The 23,255-nt window shown below is 36.8% G+C and overlaps 1 protein-coding gene across 3 annotated transcripts in view; it reads right to left on the bottom strand.

The window, feature by feature from the left end:
• Window positions 1–23,255, bottom strand: part of ANO3 (anoctamin 3) — a 428,911-nt gene that overhangs the window by 93,222 nt on the left and 312,434 nt on the right. For all 3 annotated transcript variants that reach the window (XM_043482413.1, XM_043482414.1, XM_043482415.1), the window contains 6 exons: window positions 22,171–22,215; window positions 13,600–13,731; window positions 12,934–13,040; window positions 10,539–10,594; window positions 6,847–6,968; window positions 2,605–2,739 (listed from right to left, as the gene is read on the bottom strand). In XM_043482413.1, coding sequence (XP_043338348.1) covers window positions 2,605–2,739; window positions 6,847–6,968; window positions 10,539–10,594; window positions 12,934–13,040; window positions 13,600–13,731; window positions 22,171–22,215 — 597 coding nt within the window. The remainder of the gene's footprint in view (window positions 1–2,604; window positions 2,740–6,846; window positions 6,969–10,538; window positions 10,595–12,933; window positions 13,041–13,599; window positions 13,732–22,170; window positions 22,216–23,255) is intronic.

The raw sequence follows: 23,255 nt of genomic DNA, 5'->3' as shown, positions 1-23,255 counted from the left end.
GCCATCAGAGAAGCCCATTCTATCAAAAAACTATAACTAAAACATGAATTCAATAAATTTGCAGGATATAAAATCAGTACACAAATATCAATTGTGTTTATATATACTAACAAAAAACTATCAATAAGAGAAATTTAAAAAAAAAATCCCACTTACAATTATATCAAAAAGAATAAAACATTTAGGAATAAATTTAACCAAGGAGGCAAAATGTCTATACACTGAAAATTATAAGACATTGGCAAAGGAAATTAAAGAAGATACAAATAAATGGAAAGATATTCTGTACTCCTGGATTAGAAAATTTCACACTGTTTAATGTCCTTACTACCTGAAGAGATCTACAGATTAAATGCAATCTCTATCAGAAATTCAATGGTAATTTTGCAAAAACAGAAAAACCTATCCTAACATTTTTATGAAATCACAAAAATCCCGAACAGTCAAAGCAATCTTGAGGAAGAACAAAGCTGGAGGCATCACACCTTTGATAACAATATTATAAAGGCATGATAATCATAACAGTACATTACTGGCATAAAGGCAGATACATGGATCAATGGAACACAATAGAGAAACCATAAATAAACCCATGTGTATGTGGCCAATTTTTGACAAAAAGTCAAGTATACTCAATGAGGAAAGGACAGTATCTTCAACAAATGGTGTTGGAAAAGAAGGATCCAGACGCAAAAGAATGAAACTACAGCTCTATCTTCTATCATATACAGAAACTAACCCAAAATAGATTAAAGATTTAACTTAAGAGCTGAAGTTGTAAAACAACTAATAGAAAACTTAGGGGGTAAGTTCCTTGAAATCAGTTTGGCAGTGATTTATAGGGTTTGACACTGAAAGTAAAGGCAATAAATGCAAAAATAGCATAGAAATGCCCAAAGGGGGACGAATGTTTTCAGTGGGTGCATGTTTATCCAGGAGGATGCTGCCTTCTAGACTGGTGGTGAGTTTGCAAAGCTCTGAAATAAAACTGTTACTAGAAGAAATGCTTTTGAACATTAGGTGTTTGTTTTCATGCTAATTACCATTTGGTCTTCCTGAAGAACAAGGGGATTCTGAGATACCAAATCAAGGAATTTGGTTATGGATTCAACTCTGGAACAATGAAAATATTTTATTTTTAGGCAAAATTGTTACACAAATATATCTGCATTATATGTAATGCAGTGTGTACATGTGTGTATGTGTGCATGTACACAAATATACAAAGAAAATTCAAGGAAGTCAATTTTATGGTCCCATTAACTGTCATGATTGCTACCCAGTAGCACGGTCATGATTAAAAGATGAACCAAAAGAGAAAAAATCACTGAGCTTTTAAGGAGAGGAAAAATGCTTTATCATATTTTGGATTGTATCATACAAGGTTGAACTTGATGAAATCCCTTTGGAACAGTAAATAGAACATGCTGTTAACAGGATTTTTTAATGCCAAGATGACTCTTACTTCTGCTGAATAATATCATTGTGTGTGCTGTGTACTCAATTGTGTCTGACTCTTTGTGACCCTCTGGACTGTATCCTGCCAGTCTCCTCTGTCCGTAGAATTTTCCAGGCAAGAATACTGGAACGGGTTGCCATTTCCTTGGGATCTTCCTGATCCAGGAATTGAACCCACATCTCTTGCATCTCCTGCATTGGCAGGGAGACTCTTTACCATTGCACCACCTGGGAAGCCTGAATAATTTTATATTGTTTCTATATCCAAATGCTGAGCCATTTAAACTTTAACGGAAAAACCATCATTCTGATAAACATTTGTTATTTCTCAAAATCTTATTTACTACCATTTTGATACTTTAAGTTGATGCTAAAATCTTTTATAAATTCTATTCCCATAAAGAATAAAAAGTAGAAAGTGATTTTATGTTCTCATGACAGGAGACCACTTAGGACAGGATTTTATGTGGTACAAATTCACCTGCAATACAGGAGACTGGGAGACTCAGGTTCGATCCCTGGGTAAGGAAGAGACCCTGAAGCAGGAAATGGCAACCCACTCCAATATTCTTGCCTGAGAAATCCCATGGAGAGAGGAGCCTGGTGGGCTACAGTCCATGGGATCACAAAAGAGTTGGATATGGCTAAGCAACTAAACAACAACATTTTGTTCAGATATCTTGAGCTATGTAAGATTCTCTCAAATGCTGAAAGGAAAACTCATCTCCAAGGGTGGTAGTGAAAGTTGTATAAAATGAAACAGTGTGTTTGGAAGGTCTTTGTATATCTTAAGTGTTTAAAGAATTGTATCTACTACAATTATTTGAATTACTATATTGAGAGAGCATTTCAGACTACCAAAGACTATATGCAAATTTAAATTACATTGAATGGTCTATTGCCTTGTTGAATTATTATTAGTTATATACTAGAAAGAGAAATTTGGCATAAAGAGAAACAGTCTTAGAACTTATCCAAGATAATCTGCATATAAAAAATAGGAATGGCATTTTTATGGTGCCTCTCCCCTGCAAAAATAAAAACAAACAAATTACAGTACCATCATTTATTTTTTAATCAGCATTATTGTAAAGCTTTGATCCAATCAGAAAGTCAAGCTTTTTAGTAAGTCTGTTAATAGCTTACCTTACTTGACTTGCATTCATTGTTAATATTCCATAGAAGAAAACACACAAACCAACAATGGCTGCAGGAATCAGCATTCCAGTATACCACCCCAGCCAAGCAAAGTATAATCCAATCTTCTCACCAAAGTACAGCCTGTATGAGAAAGCAAATTCTTAGCTTATGGCAACCTAAGGAATACTACAGATACTAATGCTGCACCTAATATGACTTTCAGATAGACAGTTGAGGTTCCGGCTCAGTTCCTCCTCAGCTCCATCTGGGATATTGTATTAGTCTTGCTTAATAAATCCAGTGATGGTAATAGTTTGTTTTGAATGTTGCCTTTATAGGAGCAATTTTGCAAAATCTATTTATTTCTGTGTCAAACTTCTTAACATGGCTCATAAAGCTTTTCATAAGCCAGTTCTTGCTTTTCTTCATCCTCTTAGTGGAATCCTTTTTGTTTCCCCCACACAGAGCTGTGCTAAACCATAGTGCTTTGGCATAAATTAGAAGAGTGTCTCCCTCTGGGTAGTTGCTAAAAGCAGACTTGAATTCAGCCTCCGTCTGCACTCTTGGCCAGATTCCCTCATGCCAGACACAATCTGCGCAATTTTGTCACACATCTTCCTCAACAAAGTTCAACTCTGCCGTTCCTGCAGCACATGACTCTTCTTGGTTAAGGCTGTTTCCTCACTTTGGAAGATTACATTTCACCCTCTTCTCCTGTCTGGCTTATACTTATCCTGTCCTTTATATCACTTCTTCCAGGAAGCCTGCCCTGACTTCACTTCAAACCTGGGTTAGATGACCCTGGTCTTGCTCCCACACTCCCTTCACCCACGTTTCAGTATCCTAAACTCATAAAACTTCATGACAATTACCTGTCACTCCCCCATTCCTCACCCTCCCCATACGACTACAAGCTACTTGAAAATGGACCTGTATCTTGTTTCACTAGCACCCACCACAGGAAGTATTTTGTTGAATGAAACAAAGGGAATGAATGTAGTTTATTTCCCTTCACTTGATTAACATTTCATATGGACACAGCAGATGAACAAGATGGTTCCAACAACTTCTCAGTTGCTCTTCACCATGTCACTGCCAACATGAACCATCACAATTTACAAGGTGCCAGTAAGAAACGACAATTTCTTGAATTCTGCACTGGTGTTTGCTCTCCATCTTCTAAAAATGATTACTTAACACAGTTTTGTCCCAGTACTAGTTTTAGAGATTAATGTTTTATAGTTCATTCAGGAATACCTCTCTGGGCAAAAATTCTTATAGGAAAGAAAATTCTCTTGTTATTTTTTTTCCTCCTCAGTAAGACTTCCCTCTCGAAAATCACTCTCTTTCTACTCCATTCTCTGTATTGTGCCAACTAAAATGTGTGTGTATTCTATCTAGTGTAGACATGAAATCATCCTCTACTGAGCATCATTTATCTAATTTTTTGCTTTTTTCATTGATTTCTCGTAGGAGACATAGATCAAAAGTCTATTTATTTCTTTTATAATGGAAGTGTTCTGCTCTGAAATGAAGCTTATAATATTAGCAGGTATTCTAACAAAGCTACTTGTTCCTTCAAACAAGTGTTGTGCGGGGTGGAGTACAGTTCTGGCACATATTACTAACATTTTTATGATGATGATTATAGAGGACTGCACAGATAGAAACCCTTACATACACAGAGTATTACCAAGATTTTTAATTACACGTTATTGAAGGTTAAGAGGAGCAACGATGTTATTTGACAAGAGCACAATTACCTAAGTTATAGCAAATTTCAGATCTGTTTCACGAGAAGAAACTAGCTTCAAGCAAAGAAGGCTAATGAAAATATCCTTACCCTAGAACATGGGTAGTCACAATCTCTTAGGAGAGCTATGCAATTTTTTTAAAACCACAACAGGGCAAGGAGGAACAGGGGGCTGCTACCGGTGTCACCCCATCACACCTGAACTGGAGTCACTCTCTTTTTATGTTGTATATACTGGTATCCTGTATTATGGGGCTACCCGTGTGGCGTTAACCCACCTGCCAGTGCGGGAGACCTAAGAGATGCAGGTTTGATCCCTGGGTTGGGAAGATTCCCTGGAGAAGGGAATGGAAACCCCCTCCAGTGTTTTTGCCTGGGGAATCCCACGGACAGAGGAAGCTGGCAGGCTAAAGTCCATGGGATAACAAAGAGTCGGACATGACGGAAGCAATTTAGCATAGCGCACTCTATGTTATGTTTCATTTGACGATAGGATTCTGCTGTTGGAATAACTTCTATCATAAAAACAAATGTTAAATTTAACTCTTTTAGAGTGAATTATTTCATTTAGTTTTTACACTTAAATCCTTCCAGTGTCTATTGAGAGACATTAGGAAAAAAGTCACACAGCTATCTTAAGCAGGTTTTGTAGCAGACCATTTATTTAAATGTATTTTTTTCCCCAGATTTCAATATTTTCCTTGGAAAAATAGGCTGAGAAGGCTTTAGCTACTAAAATGTTAGAGTTCATTCTTAAAATGAAAACAAAACACAAACGCATGCTTAGAAATGGTTGTTTATAAAAAAAGAAAATGAATTGGTACTCCCTCACTTTTCACCTGGGCTTCTCTGGTGGCTCAGTGGTAAAGAATATGCCTCAGTGCAAGAAGACACAGGAAACACAGGTTCAATCCCTGGGTCAGGAAGATCTCCTTGGAGATGGAAATCACAACCTACTCCAGTATTCTTGCCAGGATAATCCCATTGACAGAGGAACCTGGCGGGCTACATTCCATGGAGTCGCAGAGTCAGACACGATTGAGCCACGGAGCGCACATGCACACCAGTACACAAACGCTTCATCATCATCTCACGCTCTCTTGATCCTATTTACACTTCTGTATATTAAATTATTTTATTAAATTATCTTCAAACACTCCCTTTATTCTGTCCATTCTATCCATTTCCTATTAGGACAATGACTGATACAGTTTTGAGTTATTCTTTATATTTATAATTCATGAACATCTCATCAACACATATAATCTTATAATATGAATGCCATTTAAACATTTTTATCCTATAAATATTTCTAGTTAGCTGGGTATGTAAGTCTCTTTAATATACATTTCCTGATTTTTAAAAATAAGAACAAATCATCCTCCATCAAAATAAAATAAATCGTGAATATAATACTATTTCAAGACTAATTCAAATTGTGAGTAGTTACTCACTAGGCTATGCCTCCTGGAATAAAATAGACACTCATTAAATCTTCAGTGAAAGATAAATATATGCAGAGATGCTATGCTGGCCACCTTTCTATTTGTTATCAGATCTATTTTCTGCCTTTCCTTCTTTCACTGGGAAGTAGATCATACAGATTCCCTTGTAAATTGCTGCTAAGTCACACTAGGAGGTACTGAAAGTCTCAAAGGTGGAAGGATGGGAGGAGCCTGTATCTTTTCTCCTCTCCTGGCCATCCTCAGGGCTGCCCCCAGAGCAGCCATAATTTGTTGTGAATTGTGTGTGTGCTCAGTCGTGTCTGACCCTTTATGAGTTGGTGGACTACAGACCATCGGGTTCCTCTGTCCATAGGATTTTCCTGCAAGAATACTGGAGTGGGTTGCCAGGCCCTCCTCCAGGGGATCTTCCCAGCCTAGGGAGGGTACCGTGTCTCCAGCGTCTCCTGCATTGGCAGGCAGATTCTTCACTGCTGAGCCACATATAATTCTCTGTGGCTTGACTCTCAACACTTCACATCTCTGCAGACAGTCCTAATCATCAATAGCAAGCTCCTACCGAAGGGCTCAGGTATTAAGCTCTGAAGCACACTTCATCCCATTTTCCCTCCAGCATTAAGGGTTGTTAGCAATTGTCTGCTGTTGTTAATTTTTGGTTTAACATGCCTCACATTCCTGTTTGAGCTCTTAGTTTTCCCATCCCTTGAGAAACTAATTCCCTAAATCGGGTGGAGAGGGAGGTGGGAGGGGGGATCGGGCTGGGGAATACATGTAAATCCATGGCTGATTCATGTCAATGTATGACAAAAACCACTACAATACTGTAAAGTAATTAGCCTCCAACTAATAAAAATAAATGGAAAATAAAATTTAAAAAAAAAAAGATGCGTAGTGGCTTTTTTTTTTTTTTTCTTGTTCAACCCTGACTGATACAGATGATTTGGTGGGTAAAGAAAACAATTCCAAATCTAAGACAATGCTGAGAAAACAGCATAATATGTATTCCATTATTGATCTATCCCCAAGACCTACCTGATTAAATCCAGGGGCTGATGCTTGTACCACATTCCCCAGCGTGCCCAGCGCTCATATAATAGATGTCTGTTATTCTGAGGTCCGTGGGTTTTGATGGGTTGGTTACTCTTGTAGGCTCCCTGAAACAAATAAAATGAGTTGATACACATTCTTTTAGTGAAATGTGAATTATTAGGAATTGCTTTTGCTTTTTTCTCCTTATAGAATGATTTAAAAACTTATTGGAAGCTTCAGGATTGTAAACATAAGCCCATCACTGGAGTGATGCAGTAAATGCATTTATATATCTATCTTTTATTGAAAATATTCTGATAGTTCTTTAAAATTTTTCTTCAACTCCTTTTTTAAACCAATGAAATCCCTTTTACTTAACTTAGACTTTAGGTTTGTTTGAAACCTAAGGTCTTTTAATAAACACAATGTCTTCATTATCATTGAGAGAAATTGCTATAATTTTGAGTTCAGAAATTGAGTCTTATTCTGCTTTGATAAGTTACCCAGTCCCAGAAAATATTTACTTAATTAATAGAAGCTAACGAAAAGAGTAAATGTACATCGAATAAGTGCCCCCATCTAAAAGAAGCATTACACTGTACACGTGAAATTAATATAATATGGTAAATCAACTGTATTTTAATTAAAACTGTTTAAAGTATAAGAGATCTAAGTCACCAGTTTTAGCCATGTTTTTAAATTCTAGAATATTTAAAATTTACTTCAGATAAGATATTCCAAAAATGTAATTGTGTTTTAAAATTCTTTATATTGCCTCTCAAAAATCTGTCATACGCAATTTCAGAAACATAGGATATATCTGTCTTTTAGAGGAAAGTGTTCCCTGAAGGCTGAACTGCTCTGTTTCTATAGTAAAAAAGGACAATAGATATAATAATTTTATTTTCTGAATCAAAACTTAGACACAGAACTTAACAAAGTTCCTCTGCTCACTTTGATGTGTGATTCTACTTTTATGACATGTTTGATGAAAATTTAAAGCAAGTAAAGTTATGTTTCAGTTATCTCACTTAGATGATGGGGATAAGAATAAATATAGATGATATACCAATATAGAAGAGGTTTTGTGAGGACCCACTTGGCGTACAGCTATAAAATGTCAGGCACATAAGAAGTATAAAATCACTGTTAGTTAATTTTATAGGTGTTTGCTATAATGTGGCCGTTGAACAGTGCAAACTAACATCTCCTTCCAGACAAGCAGGGATGTGAGATCCTATGAAGAAAAAATGGCACCTGATTCATGGTCTACAGGTGCCTCAAGGCTGAAATGAGAGGTTCATATGGATTTTGCTTCTGTTTTTCTCACTTCTGGGTTTCCCTGATAGCTCAGTTGGTAAAGAATCTGCCTGCAATGCTGGAGACCTGGGTTCGATCCCTGGGTTAGGAAGATTCCCCTGGAGAAGGAAACGGCCACTCACTCCAGTGTTCTGGCCTAGAGAATTCCCTGCACTGTATAATCCATGGGGTCACAAAGAGTCAGACACGACTGAACTACTTTCACTTTTCACTTTCACTTCTAATGAAAAAAATTAATCAGGTAAAAGTAGATATACAGTTAGTGTGCAGTCTCAGAGTTTTCTTTCCTAAGGGAACCCAAGGTGCTTAAAGATTGGAAGCTAAGGAGATGGGAGGAAAGATGATCAACTCTACCTATATTTTAGGCAGTCTTTCTCATATATATACTCCTTTCCTTCCCTTCCTTCATTGTCATACCAAATTTCCCTGTAAATGTCTCTTTCTCCCCTCTTGCTATTGTCTTTTTTGTAAGCAAAAAATAAACTACAGTAAAAAGTATGAGACTGATATTAATAACACTCTTGCATGAAGGAAAAAGGAGGTCTGAAAGTGTGAGTGACCTTATTCAAGTTACAGAGTCCATTGACTCCAATGTTCCTCTAAATAAGCTTTGTCTTTCTTTCTTCAAGTAGTAGCCTTCAAAATCAATAGGAAATTCCTGAGTCCATTTTATTGACTTGCCGCTTTATTTTCATTTCCTGTATTTCATCAATATTGTTTTCTGTCATTTTGTATATGTGTACCCGTAATTTTGCATATGTGTACAATATTTTAGTTTTTCTACAAAGTTACAAGAATAAATGGGAAAATGACTATTATTTACAACCTATTTCTGCTGCTGCTGCTGCTGCTAAATCGCTTCAGTCGTGTCCGACTCTGCGACCTCATAGACGGCAGCCCACCAGGTTCCTCTGTCCCTGGGTTTCTCCAGGCAAGAATACTGGAGTGGGTTGCCATTTCCTTCTCCAGAGTGGGTTGCCATTTCCTTCTCCAATGCATGCATGCATGCTAAGTCACTTCAGTTGTGTCCAACTCTGTGAGACCCCATGGACAGCAGCCCACCAGGCTCCTCTGTCCACGGGATTCTCTAGGCAAGAATACTGGAGTGGGTTGCCATTTCCTTCTCCAACCTATCCCTAATAGGTTCCAAGTTTCACATAAGAAACTGTCAAAAAAAACTGTCAGAACACAGACTAGTTAGGTAGACTAAGTATTTAAAATAATAAAATAAACTATGTGCTATAGAAGCTCTTGTGGGGACTCACACTCCAAACACTTTGTCACTCACTGACTAGGTCGTATCGGACACGGTGTTTAATTTCTGAGCCATGTTTCTGTCTCTCTGCAAGGGCAAAATAATGATATCTCCTCTCCAGGGTTACTGTCAGATGAATGGGAATATTCATGCACAGGACCTGTTGTATGAAACACTCTAACACATTATCTGCTATTGTTATTTCTATTCCTAATATCAGTAGGTATACCGTAATGAATAGAAGCATTGAAGTCTGGATTCTTAGGTTCAAAACTGTGTCATTGATACTTAACCTTTCTCAAACTCAATGATCTATCTATAAAATAGAGTCAACATTATTGCCCATCTCAAAGGGTTGTTTGCAAGAGTTAAATGAGATAGTCTGTATAAATAACAGCTCAGTACCAAACAGGAAGTGCTCAATACATCTTACCTTTTATGAGTTACACTACACTGTGAATTCCCTCCGGTATATGATTAGGTTCTGAGTCCTCAGCCTTTAAAAACAGAAGACTGCTGGGCTTTGAAAGCACACACATTAAACCCATAAATACTTTGCTCTTATTTTAAAATGCAAAACTGCCTTAAAAAAGAAAATAGTGTGTGTGTGTGTTTGTGTGCACGCGCACGTATGTGTGTGTATTGGGGGAGGGAGTTTAAAACTGATTCATTTATGCAGGCAGAGTCTACCACAACATGATCTACTGAAAACTGAAAGAGGTAATAATCTGGCAGAAAATCAAGTAAATGATGGGGTGTAGGGTTGGGGTTGGGGTTTGCCTTGGGCTTTCAGGTATTCCAAGGCAGTAGGCACAGGCCAGAATCTGCTCTGTTTCACAGCTGTGTGAATTCCAAGCTGCGTCAAGCCTGGAGCTCTACGCTGGAGCAGTCTGGTCAGAGTGGCTGAGCCACATTCACGAGTTCGCTCCGAGGCTGGGATTCCTGGTACAAGGCAAACTTCAGAGGCACAGTTTATGGGGGTCTCAGAAAGGTCCAGGGCCACTCACTTAATTGAACCCTCCTGGAATAAGGCAGCTAGACTTAACTGAAAAAAAAAAAATGAGATCGAGCATTGAACAGGAGAAAACTTTTTTTAATGGAAATTGTTCTTTAAAATTACCTCATGTGGGGGGAAAGCTGCTATATATGAGCCATTGTTTATAAGTTTACAGATACCTGGAAAGAGAAAAATAGAATAGTACCTGAGTTAGGTTAATTGAAGAATTCCCTCTGAAGCAACGTACATAATACTTGGATCAATAAATTAATTTTAAAACAAAATATCCCAAATTACTTCCATAGCTGTACCACCTACAAGGACAGTGATACTGTGAAAGAGACTGACTCTCAGTCTAACTGTGTCCTTATAACAATAATAAATGGAGCTCTGCGAGGTGCTAACGGATGGCACTTTGCCATATCATGAAATGTGGGCATTTTAATATCAACTTATTTGAAGGCAGATGAACCTGGAACAACTTGTTTTTCCTCAAAACAAAATTTGGTCAAGGAAGCAGAGGAATGCCCCACTCCCAAAAATATCTCAAAGGGAGATTGTGTATCAAGAAATGTTTAATTCTTTAATGCTGATCCAAAGAGAATAAATAGCAATATGTGACTCTATTTATTTATTTTTTTTTAATTTAAACTTTTTTTTTTTGGTTTTTTTGTCATACATTGATATGAATCAGCCATAGATTTACACGTATTCCCCATCCCAATCCCCCCTCCCACCTCCCTCTCCACCCGATTCCTCTGGGTCTTCCCAGTGCACCAGGCCCGAGCACTTGTCTCATGCATCTCTATTTAAAATCTCTTTTGACCCAATGAGAGTGTAGTGAAATGGACTCTCTCATATCGTTCTGGGAAGACTAGATATTGATAAAACTGAAGAGAATTTTTCCGAAGAGAAATTTTTATTGCAATATCATTTACATTAGTAAAGAATTAAAAATAATTATATATCCAAAATTGGGGAATTGCTTCATTATTATGGTTCAAACAATTATATTAGTGCTTGATAAATGACTGCAGCTTGATGAATGCTTATAACAGAGTATTTATAGCTATTTACAATAATGTTTTCAGGCATACTAAGGGCTTGAGAAAATATACCTAATGGTAATTTTGAAAAGGACAGAAAATTGTAAACATTGGATGATTCTAATTATGAGATATATATGTATGTATGTAAATTTAGCACTATTTTGTAACAGTGCCAATTTTTAAATTTTATTTTTATACCCTTCTGTGTTTATTGCATGTTTGACAAAGCACATGAGTCATTTAAATGTCAATTTTATCTTTAAAGACTACATAAGCACATAGTGCTATCATTTAGACACATTTGTAGTTTATATTCTGGATTTCTCTATATTTCTAATTTAGAAAACTTCTGATTAAGTGTCAAATTGTTAATAAGGATTTAGTGCTTAAATTAATTATTTTTACTGCTTTATAATAAATTAATTATTAATCAAAAGAGAACCAAAGTCTGACCATTCCTCTTTGGATGACGTGAAACATAGTTCATTTTACTAATGTGGCATTCTATTTGAATGCAAATTAGTAGATATTGGTACAAGTTTCCATTAGCTATCAACTCTTTAAAAAGTTTTAGAATGTGACTAACACTCTATTTCTTCAGCCATCTTTTTCACCCTAACAAATGGCCAGCTCATCTGTTACCTGCTATTTTCTGCTTTGCTCTGTGTAAACTTTGCAATTTTACTTAATTTTCCCTGGTGAGACTTTCTCAATTTTCTGTTGCATCAGACATGCTGTAGCACAGTGCTAAACATCCAAACACCACAGATATTTAGAAAGCTAAAGTTAGGTATAATCTCACCTTTCAGAGATAATCTCTAAACTATTTCATATATGTCTAGATTTTTCTTTTCATCTGTGTTTAGGAAATGGAATTATAATAGACTTATAGTTTGTAATAATTTTTTCAATTTAATAATTGCTTTCAGATATCTTTCAAAGTCAACAAATGGAGAACTAGTACTAATTCTCAATCTCCATCAGTAAAGGGTCTATGTCATATACTTTTTATAATATGTAGAGTATAATAGATGCTGAATACATTTGAATTGAGTGAATAAAATCACATCATTTTTAATGGATACATTATGTGATATAACCTAGTGGGCAAAGTATCTCCAATATGATTCTACTCTATTTTCTGTTTACAAAGCCACAGTGGACAAATATCTACATATATCATTATTCAAGAGTCAGATTTTTTTCTTTGGAATAAATTTCAAGAAATAATGTCTATGTTCCAAAGTTTTTGCACATTTCACATTTCACACATGTTGCCATATGCCCTTAAAAAAGCTTTATTTTGTTTTCTTTCATTAAAGGCTGAAAAATAGAAGGTTGAGAATTTGTTCACTGCATTATATCCTCATATCTAATGCAAGAAGGCAAAGCTTCAGTAGTCAAAAAATGCTTCTGAGTGTAATTAGTAAAAGTAAATACCATATTGTGTTTTGAATTGGTGTTCTTACCCACTTTTGATATTCCATTTTCATATTTGGTGTGCTGCAGCATGTGATAGACTATTCTGCTTCGAGTAGCGTTGCTGAAGAAGGTGTCCTTATTGTTAATTATGAAGCTGGGAAGATTAAGAGGATTGGTTTTAATATTCAAAGCAGATCACAGAATCTAGCAACAGTTATAAGGTCCTGGGTAGTCATTCATGCATTTTCCCCTTAAAATGAATGCATGGAAAGTATAGTAAATCAGAAGAGAAACCCTCCTCTTAAAAGAAAATCATTTGGCTACAGTTATAAATAATACAGGGCATTATCAAATATTCATTTTAATATCTTTCAGTTTATAAGGAAGCCTAGATATCCTCATATTTCTTGTTGAGCATGAAACAAGAAGAGATTGTCTTTTGCCTCCCATAAATTTTGTACTACCTCAAGCAATGTGGTTCCAAATAGAACACATTAACTATTGATGTCATTCCCCCATACTGCACTTTCTGAGTGAGGAGTTAGCTTATTTTGTTTTCAGTACATTAGCGATAAGCAGTGTTTCTCCCTTTCCCTTCATGTCCTACTCTCCCAATACAGAAAGAGTTGCATGAAATAAATGTGAGAGCCAATTATGTAAAGAGCAAAAGGGTGATTTCAAGAGATGCTGGGAGAAAAGATATGGGAACTCACTGGTGAATCCGTGCACGGCTGAAAGGGCCAGTATAGCAGTCTGAATCCTCCAGGTCTGGGAAAGCTGACTTGTCGAGAACCATTGGGTTTTGGGACATCCATTTTTTGATTCTCCTAAAATATTTTTGCACCCTGGAACAAGGTCACATTTTTTAACTGAGTTAGGTTGCATTCCAGAGTCATGAATGTCTACCTTTCACTACCATTCTGAAAAAGAGTTTCCCAAAGACATACATACATCCACACTCATACCCACACACATATATTATTTCTGTGCTCACACAAAGGAAATAAATTCCAAAACAAACCAAATCTTGCATTTAAATTCTTTCAGGGCAACTAGGTTATCCTCATAAGAAAAGTCTTGTGGGAAAATATTAGAAACTCATCATGTATAAAGATGGGGTAGGAAAAAGCATAAATAAAACCAGTGAGATTATTTATTAAAGTTGTGTGTATACATGTATATATATCTATATTTGTGTGGCTACAGATCACTTTAGAAAATGTACAGCAATGTGGCTCCACAAATGTGGAGACTGAAAAGAAAGAAAAGGCTCCAATATACCCAACACACTCAGTTTTAGGAGCCAAGGTTCTATGGGACCAGAAAGGGTTTTGGAATCAAGAAAAATTGGGTTCAAAGGCAGCTCTGCATTATGGTAGCTGTGGAGACAAGTTATTTAACTTCTTGCCTTGGTTTCCTTACCCATAAAAGTAATCGTACTGCCATTGTTAGACAGTTGTGAGTTGGTGTTTTACTTTAAACTTGATTATTAACAACAAGTAAAGTTGAGCCAAGGAGCCTTTGTGGTACTTTCAGGACTTTAATGGACAGTTAAATCACCTGAATATCTTGTTAAAATGCAGATGCTAATTCAACAGGTTTGAGTTCTGAGACCCTGCATTTCTAACTAGCTTCTGTGGTGCTCATCCTGCTATCCATAGACTCAGCTATATGTTATACTTATAAAAATGTGCCATATTTACACACTATGAAGTCTATCTTTGGCAATTTTTGGCTTCTTCTGTAATAATAAGTCAAAGTGGCAGGAAAGAATATTTTCCTAGAGAAGTACAATGTCTCTTAATATTTGTTTGGCCAACTCTGCTTGAACTTTAAAAAATTTAGTGTAACAATCTGCAGGCAATGATTGTATCTTAGAAATTATTTCACTAAAGTCTATTATGGTAAAAATACCATGTATAATTTGAAACAACCGTCAACTCTTGATGTTAAAGTTTAGCATGTAAAGAGTTTGGACCTTTTCTTTGCCAAATAAGGTTATCATTTAGATGCCAAATCTTTTTTGGTTTTGCAGGGACCAGAGTGTTTCTTTCTAGCCTAAAATAACACATTAACATTATCTGAAGAGTCTTTTTTGTTTCTTCTTATTACAAAGAAAGTCTCTGAAATCACAAAATATCACTGCATTCTAGCCACTTGTGCAGACATGTAAAAACACTGAGTGTGTTATAAAGCAATTATTCTAACTTTTGAAATTCAGCCTAGTGAAGAAAACAATGGTATAGAAGCTGGAGGATGAATTTGCCAGTCATGGAAACTGAGCCAAACATTTCCAGTCTTTGAGCTTTAGGTCCCTCATCTGTAAAAACAGGAAGTAATTCCATCTGTCCTACTTCATTAGGTGGCTAGGAGGATCAAATAAAAGAGGCATCTGATGACAATTAGAAAATGCTGATAAGCTACAGGATCAAGGGCCTATTATTTCTGACAAAATTGGACAAATGAAATAAAGTGAATTTTAGATCATCATTGACCTTTTAAAGAAAAATAAATCATATTATCAGCTTAGGCCTTTCACACACTTTCTATGAAGGAAAAAAATGATGGTCAATAATGAAATGCAGTCAGATCAGTTCAGTTCAGGTCAGTCGCTCAGTCGTGTCTGACTCTTTGTGACCCCATGAACTGCAGCACGCCAGGCCTCCCTGTCCATCACCAACTCCCGGAGTCTACCCAAACCCATGTCCATTGAGTCGGTGATGTCATCCAACCATCTCATTCTCTGTTGTGCCCTTCTCCTCCTGCCCTCAATCTTTCCTTGCATCAGGGTCTTTTAAAATGAGTCAGTTCTTCACATCAGGTGGCCAAAGTATTGGAGTTTCAGCTTCAACATCAATCCTTCCAATGAACACCCGGGACTGATCTCCTTTAGGATAGACTGGTTGGATCTCCTTGCAGTCCAAGGGACTCTCAAGAGTCTTCTCCAACACCACAGTTCAAAAGCATTAATTCTTCTGTGCTCAGCCTTCTTTATAGTCCAACTCTCACATCCATACACGACCACTGGAAAAATCATAGCCTTGACTAGACGGACCTTTGTTGGCAAAGTAATGCCTCTGCTTTTTAATATGCTGCCTAGGTTGGTCATAACTTTCCTTCTAAGGAGTAAGCGTCTTTTAATTTCAAGGCTGCAATCACCATCTGCAGTGATTTTAGAGCCCCCAAAATCAAGTTTCTGTTTCCACTGTTTCCCCATCTATTTGCCATGAAGTGATGGGACCAAATGCCATGATCTTAGTTTTCTGAATGTTGAGCTTTAAGCCAACTTTTTCACTCTCCTCTTTCACTTTCATCAAGAGACTCTTTAGTTCTTCTTCACTTTCTGCCATAAGGGTGGTGTCATCTGCATGTCTGAGGTTATTCATATTTCTCATGGCAATCTTGATTCCAGCTGGTGCTTCCTCCAGCCCAGCATTTCTCATGATGTATTCTGCATTAAATAAGCAGGGTGACAGTATACAACCTTGACATACTCCTTTTCCTATTTGGAACCAGTCTGTTGTTCCATGTCCAGTTCTAACTATTGCCTCCTGACCTGCATACAGGTTTCTCAAGAGGCAGGTCAGGTGGTCTGGTATTCCCATCTCTTTCAGAATTTTCCACAGTTTATTGTGATCCACACAGTCAAAGGATTTGGCATAGTCAGTAAAGCAGAAATAGATGTTTTTCTGGAACTTTCTTGCTTTTTCAATAATCTAGTGAATGCTGGAAATTTGATCTCTGGTTCCTCTGCCTTTTCTAAAACCAGTATGAACATCTGGAAGTTCACAGTTTACATATTGTTGAAGCCTGGCTTGGAGAATTTTGAGCATTACTTTACTAGTGTGTGAGATGAGTGCAATTGTGCGGTAGTTTGGAGCATTCTTTGGCATTGCCTTTCTTTGGCATTAGAATGAAAACTGACCTTTTCCAGTCCTGTGGCCACTGCTGAGTTTTCCAAATTTGCTGGCATATTATTGAGTGCAGCACTATCATAGCATCATCTTTTAGGATTTGAAATAGCTCTCCTGGAATTCCATCACCTCCCCTAGCTTTGTTCATGGTGATACTTCCTAAGGCCCACTTGACTTCACATTCTAGGATGTCTGGCTCTAAGTGAGTGATCATACCATCGTGATTATTTGGGTGATGAAGTTCTTTTTTCTATAGTTCTTCCGTGCATTTTTGCCACCTCTTCTTAATATCTTCTGCTTCTGTTAGGTCCATTCCACTTCTGTCATTTATTGAGCCCATCTTTGCATGAAATGTTCTCTTGGTACCTCTAATTTTCTTGAAGAGATCTTTAGTCTTTCCTATTCTATTGTTTTCCTCTATTTCTTTGCATTGATAGCTGAGGAAAGCTTTCTTATCTCTCCTTGCTATTCTTTGGAACTCTGCATTCAAATATCTTTCCTTTTCTCCTTTGCTTTTCACTTCCCTTCTTTTCACAGCTATTTGTAAGGCCTCCTCACACAGCCATTTTGCCCTTCTGCATTTTTTTTCTTGGCGATGATCTTGATCCCTGTCTCCTGTACAATGTCATGAACCTCCGTCCATAGTTCATCAGTCACTCTATCAGATCTAGTCCCTTAAATCTATTTCTCACTCCCACTGTATAATCATAAGGATGTGATTTACGTCATACCTGAATAATCTAGTGGTTTTCCCCACTTTCTTCAATTTAAGTCTGAATTAGCAATAAGAAGTTCATGATCTGAGCCACAGTCAGCTCCTGGTCTTGTTTTTGCTGACTGTATAGAGCTTCTCCATCTTTGGCTGCAAAGAATATAACCAGTCTGATTTTGGTGTTGACCATCTGGTGATGTCCATGTGTCAGGACATGTCCAATGCAGTCATGATTGGATCTGAATCACAGGATGAGAAGATCTAGCTTATTACTTAATTTCTTTGATTCTCATTCAGTTTTCTGATCCTTTAAATGAAGGGATATCTTGATAACTAAATAGGTAAAGCCTGACCCTACAGTGCAAAGTGAAGGCTCAATAAAATTTATGAGATTAATAAGGAAAAGGAATATCACTACTACTTCTACAACCACCACAACAACCCCCAGGCCATCAATGCAATCAAATGTATTAGTGACACCCTACCAAACCAGATAATCATCATGGTGTGATCACTCACCTAGAGCCAGATATCCTAAAAAGTGAAGTCAAGTGGGCTTTAGGAAGTATCACTATGAACAAAGCTAGTGAAGGTGATAGAATTCCAGTTGAGCTATATCAAATCCTAAAAGATGATGCTGTGATAGTGCTGCACTCAATATGCCAGCAAATTTGGAAAACTCAGCAGTGGCCATAGGACTGGAAAAGGTCAGTTTTCATTCTAATCCCAAAGAAAAACAATGCCAAAAAATGTTCAAACTACCACACAATTGCACTCATCTCACACACCCACTAACAAATAATGCTCAAAATTCTCCAAGCCAGGCTTCAGTGGTACATGAACCATGAACTTGCAGATATTCAAACTGGATTTAGAAAAGGCAGAGGAACCAGAGATCAAATTGCCAGCATCCACTGGATTATTGAAAAAGCAAGAGAGTTCCAGAAAAACATCCACTTCTGCTTTATTGACTACACCAAAGCCTTTGACTGTGTGGATCACAACAAACTGTGGAAAATTCTTAAAGAGATGGGAATACTAAACCAGCCGATCTGCCTCCTGAGGAATCTGTACGCAGGTCAAGAAGCAACAGTTAGAACTGGACATGGAACAACATACTGGTTCCAAATAGGGAAAGGAGTATGTCAAGGCTGTATATTGTCACCTTGCTTATTTAACTTATATGCGGAGTACATCATGCGAAATGCCAGGCTTGATGAAGCACAAGCTGGAATCAAGACTGCCACGAGAAATATCAGTAACCTCAGATAACTCAGATGAAACCATCCTTATGGCAGAAAGCGAAGAACTAAAAAGCCTCTTAATGAAAGTCAAAGAGGAGAGTGAAAAATTTGGCTTAAAACTCAACATTCAGAAAACTAAGATCATGGCATCTGGTCCCATCACTTCATGGCAAATAGATGGGGAAACAGTGGAAACACTGAGAGACTTTATTTTGGGGGGCTCCAAAATCACTGCAGATGGTGACTGCAGCCAGGAAAATAAAAGACGCTTGCTCCTTGGAAGAAAAGTTATGACCAACCTAGACAGCATATTAAAAAGCAGAGGCATTACTTTGCCAACAAAGGTACATTTAGTCAAAATTTTGCTTTTTCCAGTAGTCATGTATGGATGTGAGAGTTGGACTGTATAGAAAGCTGAGCACTGAAGAATTGATGCTTTTGAACTGTGGTGTTGGAGAAGACTCCTGAGAGTCCCTTGGACTGCAAGGAGATCCAACCAGTCCATCCTAAAGGAGATCAGTCCTGAGTGTTCAGTTTCCAATGAACTGATGTTGAAGCTGAAATTCCAATACTTTGGCCACCTGATGTAATGAACTGACTCATTTGAAAAGACCCTGATGGGTGGGAAAGATTGAAGGTGGGCAGAGAAGGGAACAATGGAGGATGAGATGGTTGAATGGCATCATTGACTCAGTGGAGATGAGTTTGAGTAAACTCTGAGAGTTGGTGATGGACAGGGAAGCCTGGCGTTCTGCAGTCCATGGTGTTGCAAAGAGTCACACACAACTGAGCAACTGAACTGAACTGAACTGAACCAAACCTTTATCACATTAGCCATTTTGCAAAATCAAGATTTTATGGCAAAATGTGAAGATGACTTCTAACAGAGCTTTAAGTTTCTTTGCTAAAATCAGTGGAAAGCAGAGAATTCAAGGGAACTTGAAAAGAAATCTGGATTAAAGGGTCAGAAGAACTTGGTCAGAGCCCACCAGCTATAAAAGCTAGGGCCTGAGACGCGGCGTTGGTGAAAAGCGGTGATAATGAAATCATTTATTTTCCTTGATCTGCAAAACTGGTTATGCTTTGTTCTGCCTCCCTAAAGGGTTGTTTTGAAACTGCTTTGATAACTGAGTATTAAAGTGCTTTGTTAACTAATTATAGATAGCAGCAATGCTTGAACTGTATTTTTATATATATTTCCTATGGATCTGCCTGGAGAAACAATGATCTTCAGTGCCTGGATAATTGCCTATTTATCCCCTAATGCTTATTGGCCAAATTACCCATGCACAAAACACTTCTCCCATATCAGAAAAGGGAAAGCACAAGTGTCATCCAAGTGCACACATCTGACTTTTGCTTCCCTCTTTCCAAATGTCTACAAATTGGGTTTTATAATTCTATAACAATGATGACCCCTGCACATACACACACACACATTTTACTTTACTTTTCCAAAGGTCAAGTTTTAAGAAAAATCAAAATCAGTCATTTCCTTAATTGAAAGTGTAAACTCAAGCAAATACCAAGGCAATCATTTTTTTTAGTTTAATATCATGTACTTTATAAATTTTTCTTTTCCTATTTATTTGTTACCCTCCTCATATGCATCCACTAACTCAAGAACAAAGAAAACTATTTGTAATATGTAAATTGTAGGTCAGTAAACTAGAGTACTACTTAAGATAAATTAACAATCATTTGGAATAACTGATAATCTTATTTTCATTTCATAAAATGAAAGAAAATATAATAAACAAAAGAAAATAAAATATATTATGACACATAATATAGTGTTCATTGTTCTAGTTTACTTCTGTTTGACCAAAATAGAAAAGCATTTTTCCACTATTAAAAATGTTAAAGAAACAGAATTCAGAATACACATTTATCAGGAATTCTAAACACAAGTTTATTCTAAAACTAAATTATGATGGCATTATATAGATATTTGTTGCCAATTTAATATACAGGGTTTTATCCTTCTGTGTCTCTGAAAGGAATACACCTGTATAACAGAAAACCCGCCACTTCCATAGTGTCAAAAATCCCACTAATTCTATATAGCACCCAGAAGTAAACCCAAACATGTTTTTTCAACACAATCCAGTATTAATCAGGCATGTGTAGAGAAAAACTTGCAGTTGTATAATTATATAATATCCCATTGAATTTGACCTTGTTATGCAAAAATAACTTTGGAAATTTGCTGTATAGACCAGGAACAAATGAACACAAGGGAAATCGTGAAAGCTCACAGTAACTCTGAATATGTCAACCTGACAAACAGAAAAATCTGACTGGCTAAGAAACGTCATTAATTTTATTAAAAGCCATTTAAGTACTAATTCCTTTTAACATTCATTCAAATTTCAAGTTTTCCCCCCACAATTTACTTTTCTTGTCACCTATTCCAACCACACTTAGATTTAGTGTTTAAAGGAGTATACTCTTATTCTCTTGAATACAAAAATTTCCTATTTTAAAATTCCAAATTATGTTTAGACATTTCTTTGGTAAAAGAACTAGATTTACTAAATTCTTTCTTTAAATGGTCAGATATTTACACCGTATTTTTCTAGTTTTTGTGTCATTCTGATTTGCAACATCCTGCAGTATCATTCACTAGAGCCTACTACATGACATTCACATTCTGCTTTGGTTAATTGATTTCTTTGCAAGGAGCAGAACAGTCAAATATCATAAGCCTTTTGTTTGTAGAGTTCATTAAATGAAAGCTCATTTCCTCTGGTGAAAAGGGGCCAAGGCAATTCAGGTGGGAGGGTTTCTTGTGTCTCAGGGTTATGTTTTAATTAATTCCTTTGCCATAGCTACTGTTACCACAATACGTAAGGAGATGTTGCTTTGAGATAAAGCATTTAAAAAGAAGTTCGCTTTCAATACCAGGACTGAAAGAGAGTCAGCTTCAGCTAGTGGAATAAAAGTAGGTACGTGATACAAAAGATACTGTATGACCTTGGGAAACCACTTCATCACTCCGGATGCTAATCTTTCTTTTACCATCTTATCAATAAGAGGCTTGGATTAAACGATCCAGAACGCCTCTACTATGTCTATTACTTTAGTGGGTCATCATTTACCTATCAATCCTGGTTTTATAACTGTTTTTAAAATTAAAATCTCCTAAAACACTAACTAGCAATTAAAATCCTTGTTCTATAATATTATATAAAGGGAAGATTGTAGGAATGGCAATGGTAAACAGAAAAAAAATAGATCATGATTTTAAGCATTATTAAATTTGGCATAATCACTTTGGAAATCTCTTGAATAAATAATAAAGTTCCCCTTTCTAAAATTTACAACTGCTGTTACAGATAATCAAATGCATTTTTACTTTTTTTTTCCCGAATGACAAATTGGTTGTAAACAAATTACATATCACCCACCAACCTGCCCATTGATTTGCTCCTCCGGTCAGTGTAATAGGATTTTTTCCTAAAAAAAGAAAGAAAGAAAGAAATCAGCTGAGGAAAGTCACATGAAAATCGTGAAATCAGGGAGTGACAACATTCAATTATACTGAGCATTTCAATACTCTCATTTTCACATGCTAAAGACAGGAAATAAAGCAGTATAACAGGAAGAATATTTCCCAGGTGTCTCAGTGGGTAAAGAATCAGCCTGCAATGCAGGAGATGCAGAAGACATGTTGTTCGATCCCTGGATTGGAAAGATTCCCTGGAGGAGGACATGGCAACTCACTCCAGTATTCCTGCCTGGATAATCCTATGGACAGAGGAGCCTGGTGGGCTACAGACTATGGGGTCGCAAAGAGTCAGGCACGACTAAAGTGACAGAACACACACAAATAGGAATTTCAGAATCGAAGTTACTAATAACAGAGACACTTCATAAATCAATAGATCATTTTTGAATATTTGATTTTTAGTTTTTTTAAAGTTTTAAAAAATATTTATTTGGCTGTTCTGGGTCTTAGTTGCAGCATCTGGGATCTTGTTCCCCAACCAGGGATCAAATTCAGGTGCTCTGCAATGGGAGTTCAGAGTCTTAGCCACTAGGCCATCAGGGAAGTCCCTTAATTCTCTTTTGAAAGTCTGTCTTCTGCTACACAATGCATATTAATCAGAGCATATGCTTACATGTTACACGAAGTCATCTATCCATCTAAACACATATGTACTGAATATTTCTGATATTGCAAAGAATTATAACCTTAATATTATAATTAGAATTATATTATAATTAAATTATAACCATTAAAAATTTAGAGAAAAAAGAGGGTCTTTACCCTCAAAAAGCTACTTTACAGTTGAGGAGACAAGTGATAGTTATAATAAAGTGTGATAACACAGTAAAATAGAGAGGGCTATAGAAGTACCTAGGAAGGGATCTCACTTAACTTTTGTAGATGTAGGAGAAAGACAGGGAAGCCTTCTTCCCTGCGTGTTATCTGTATTGAGTCTTAAATTCAACCTTGTAGAATGACAGGAGTCTTCTAAAGGGAGTACTTAGGA

The sequence above is a fragment of the Cervus canadensis genome, chromosome 11, assembly GCF_019320065.1.
Source record: "Cervus canadensis isolate Bull #8, Minnesota chromosome 11, ASM1932006v1, whole genome shotgun sequence".
Classification (NCBI taxonomy): domain Eukaryota; kingdom Metazoa; phylum Chordata; class Mammalia; order Artiodactyla; family Cervidae; genus Cervus; species Cervus canadensis.
This window is presented reverse-complemented; position numbering and strand designations above follow the sequence as displayed.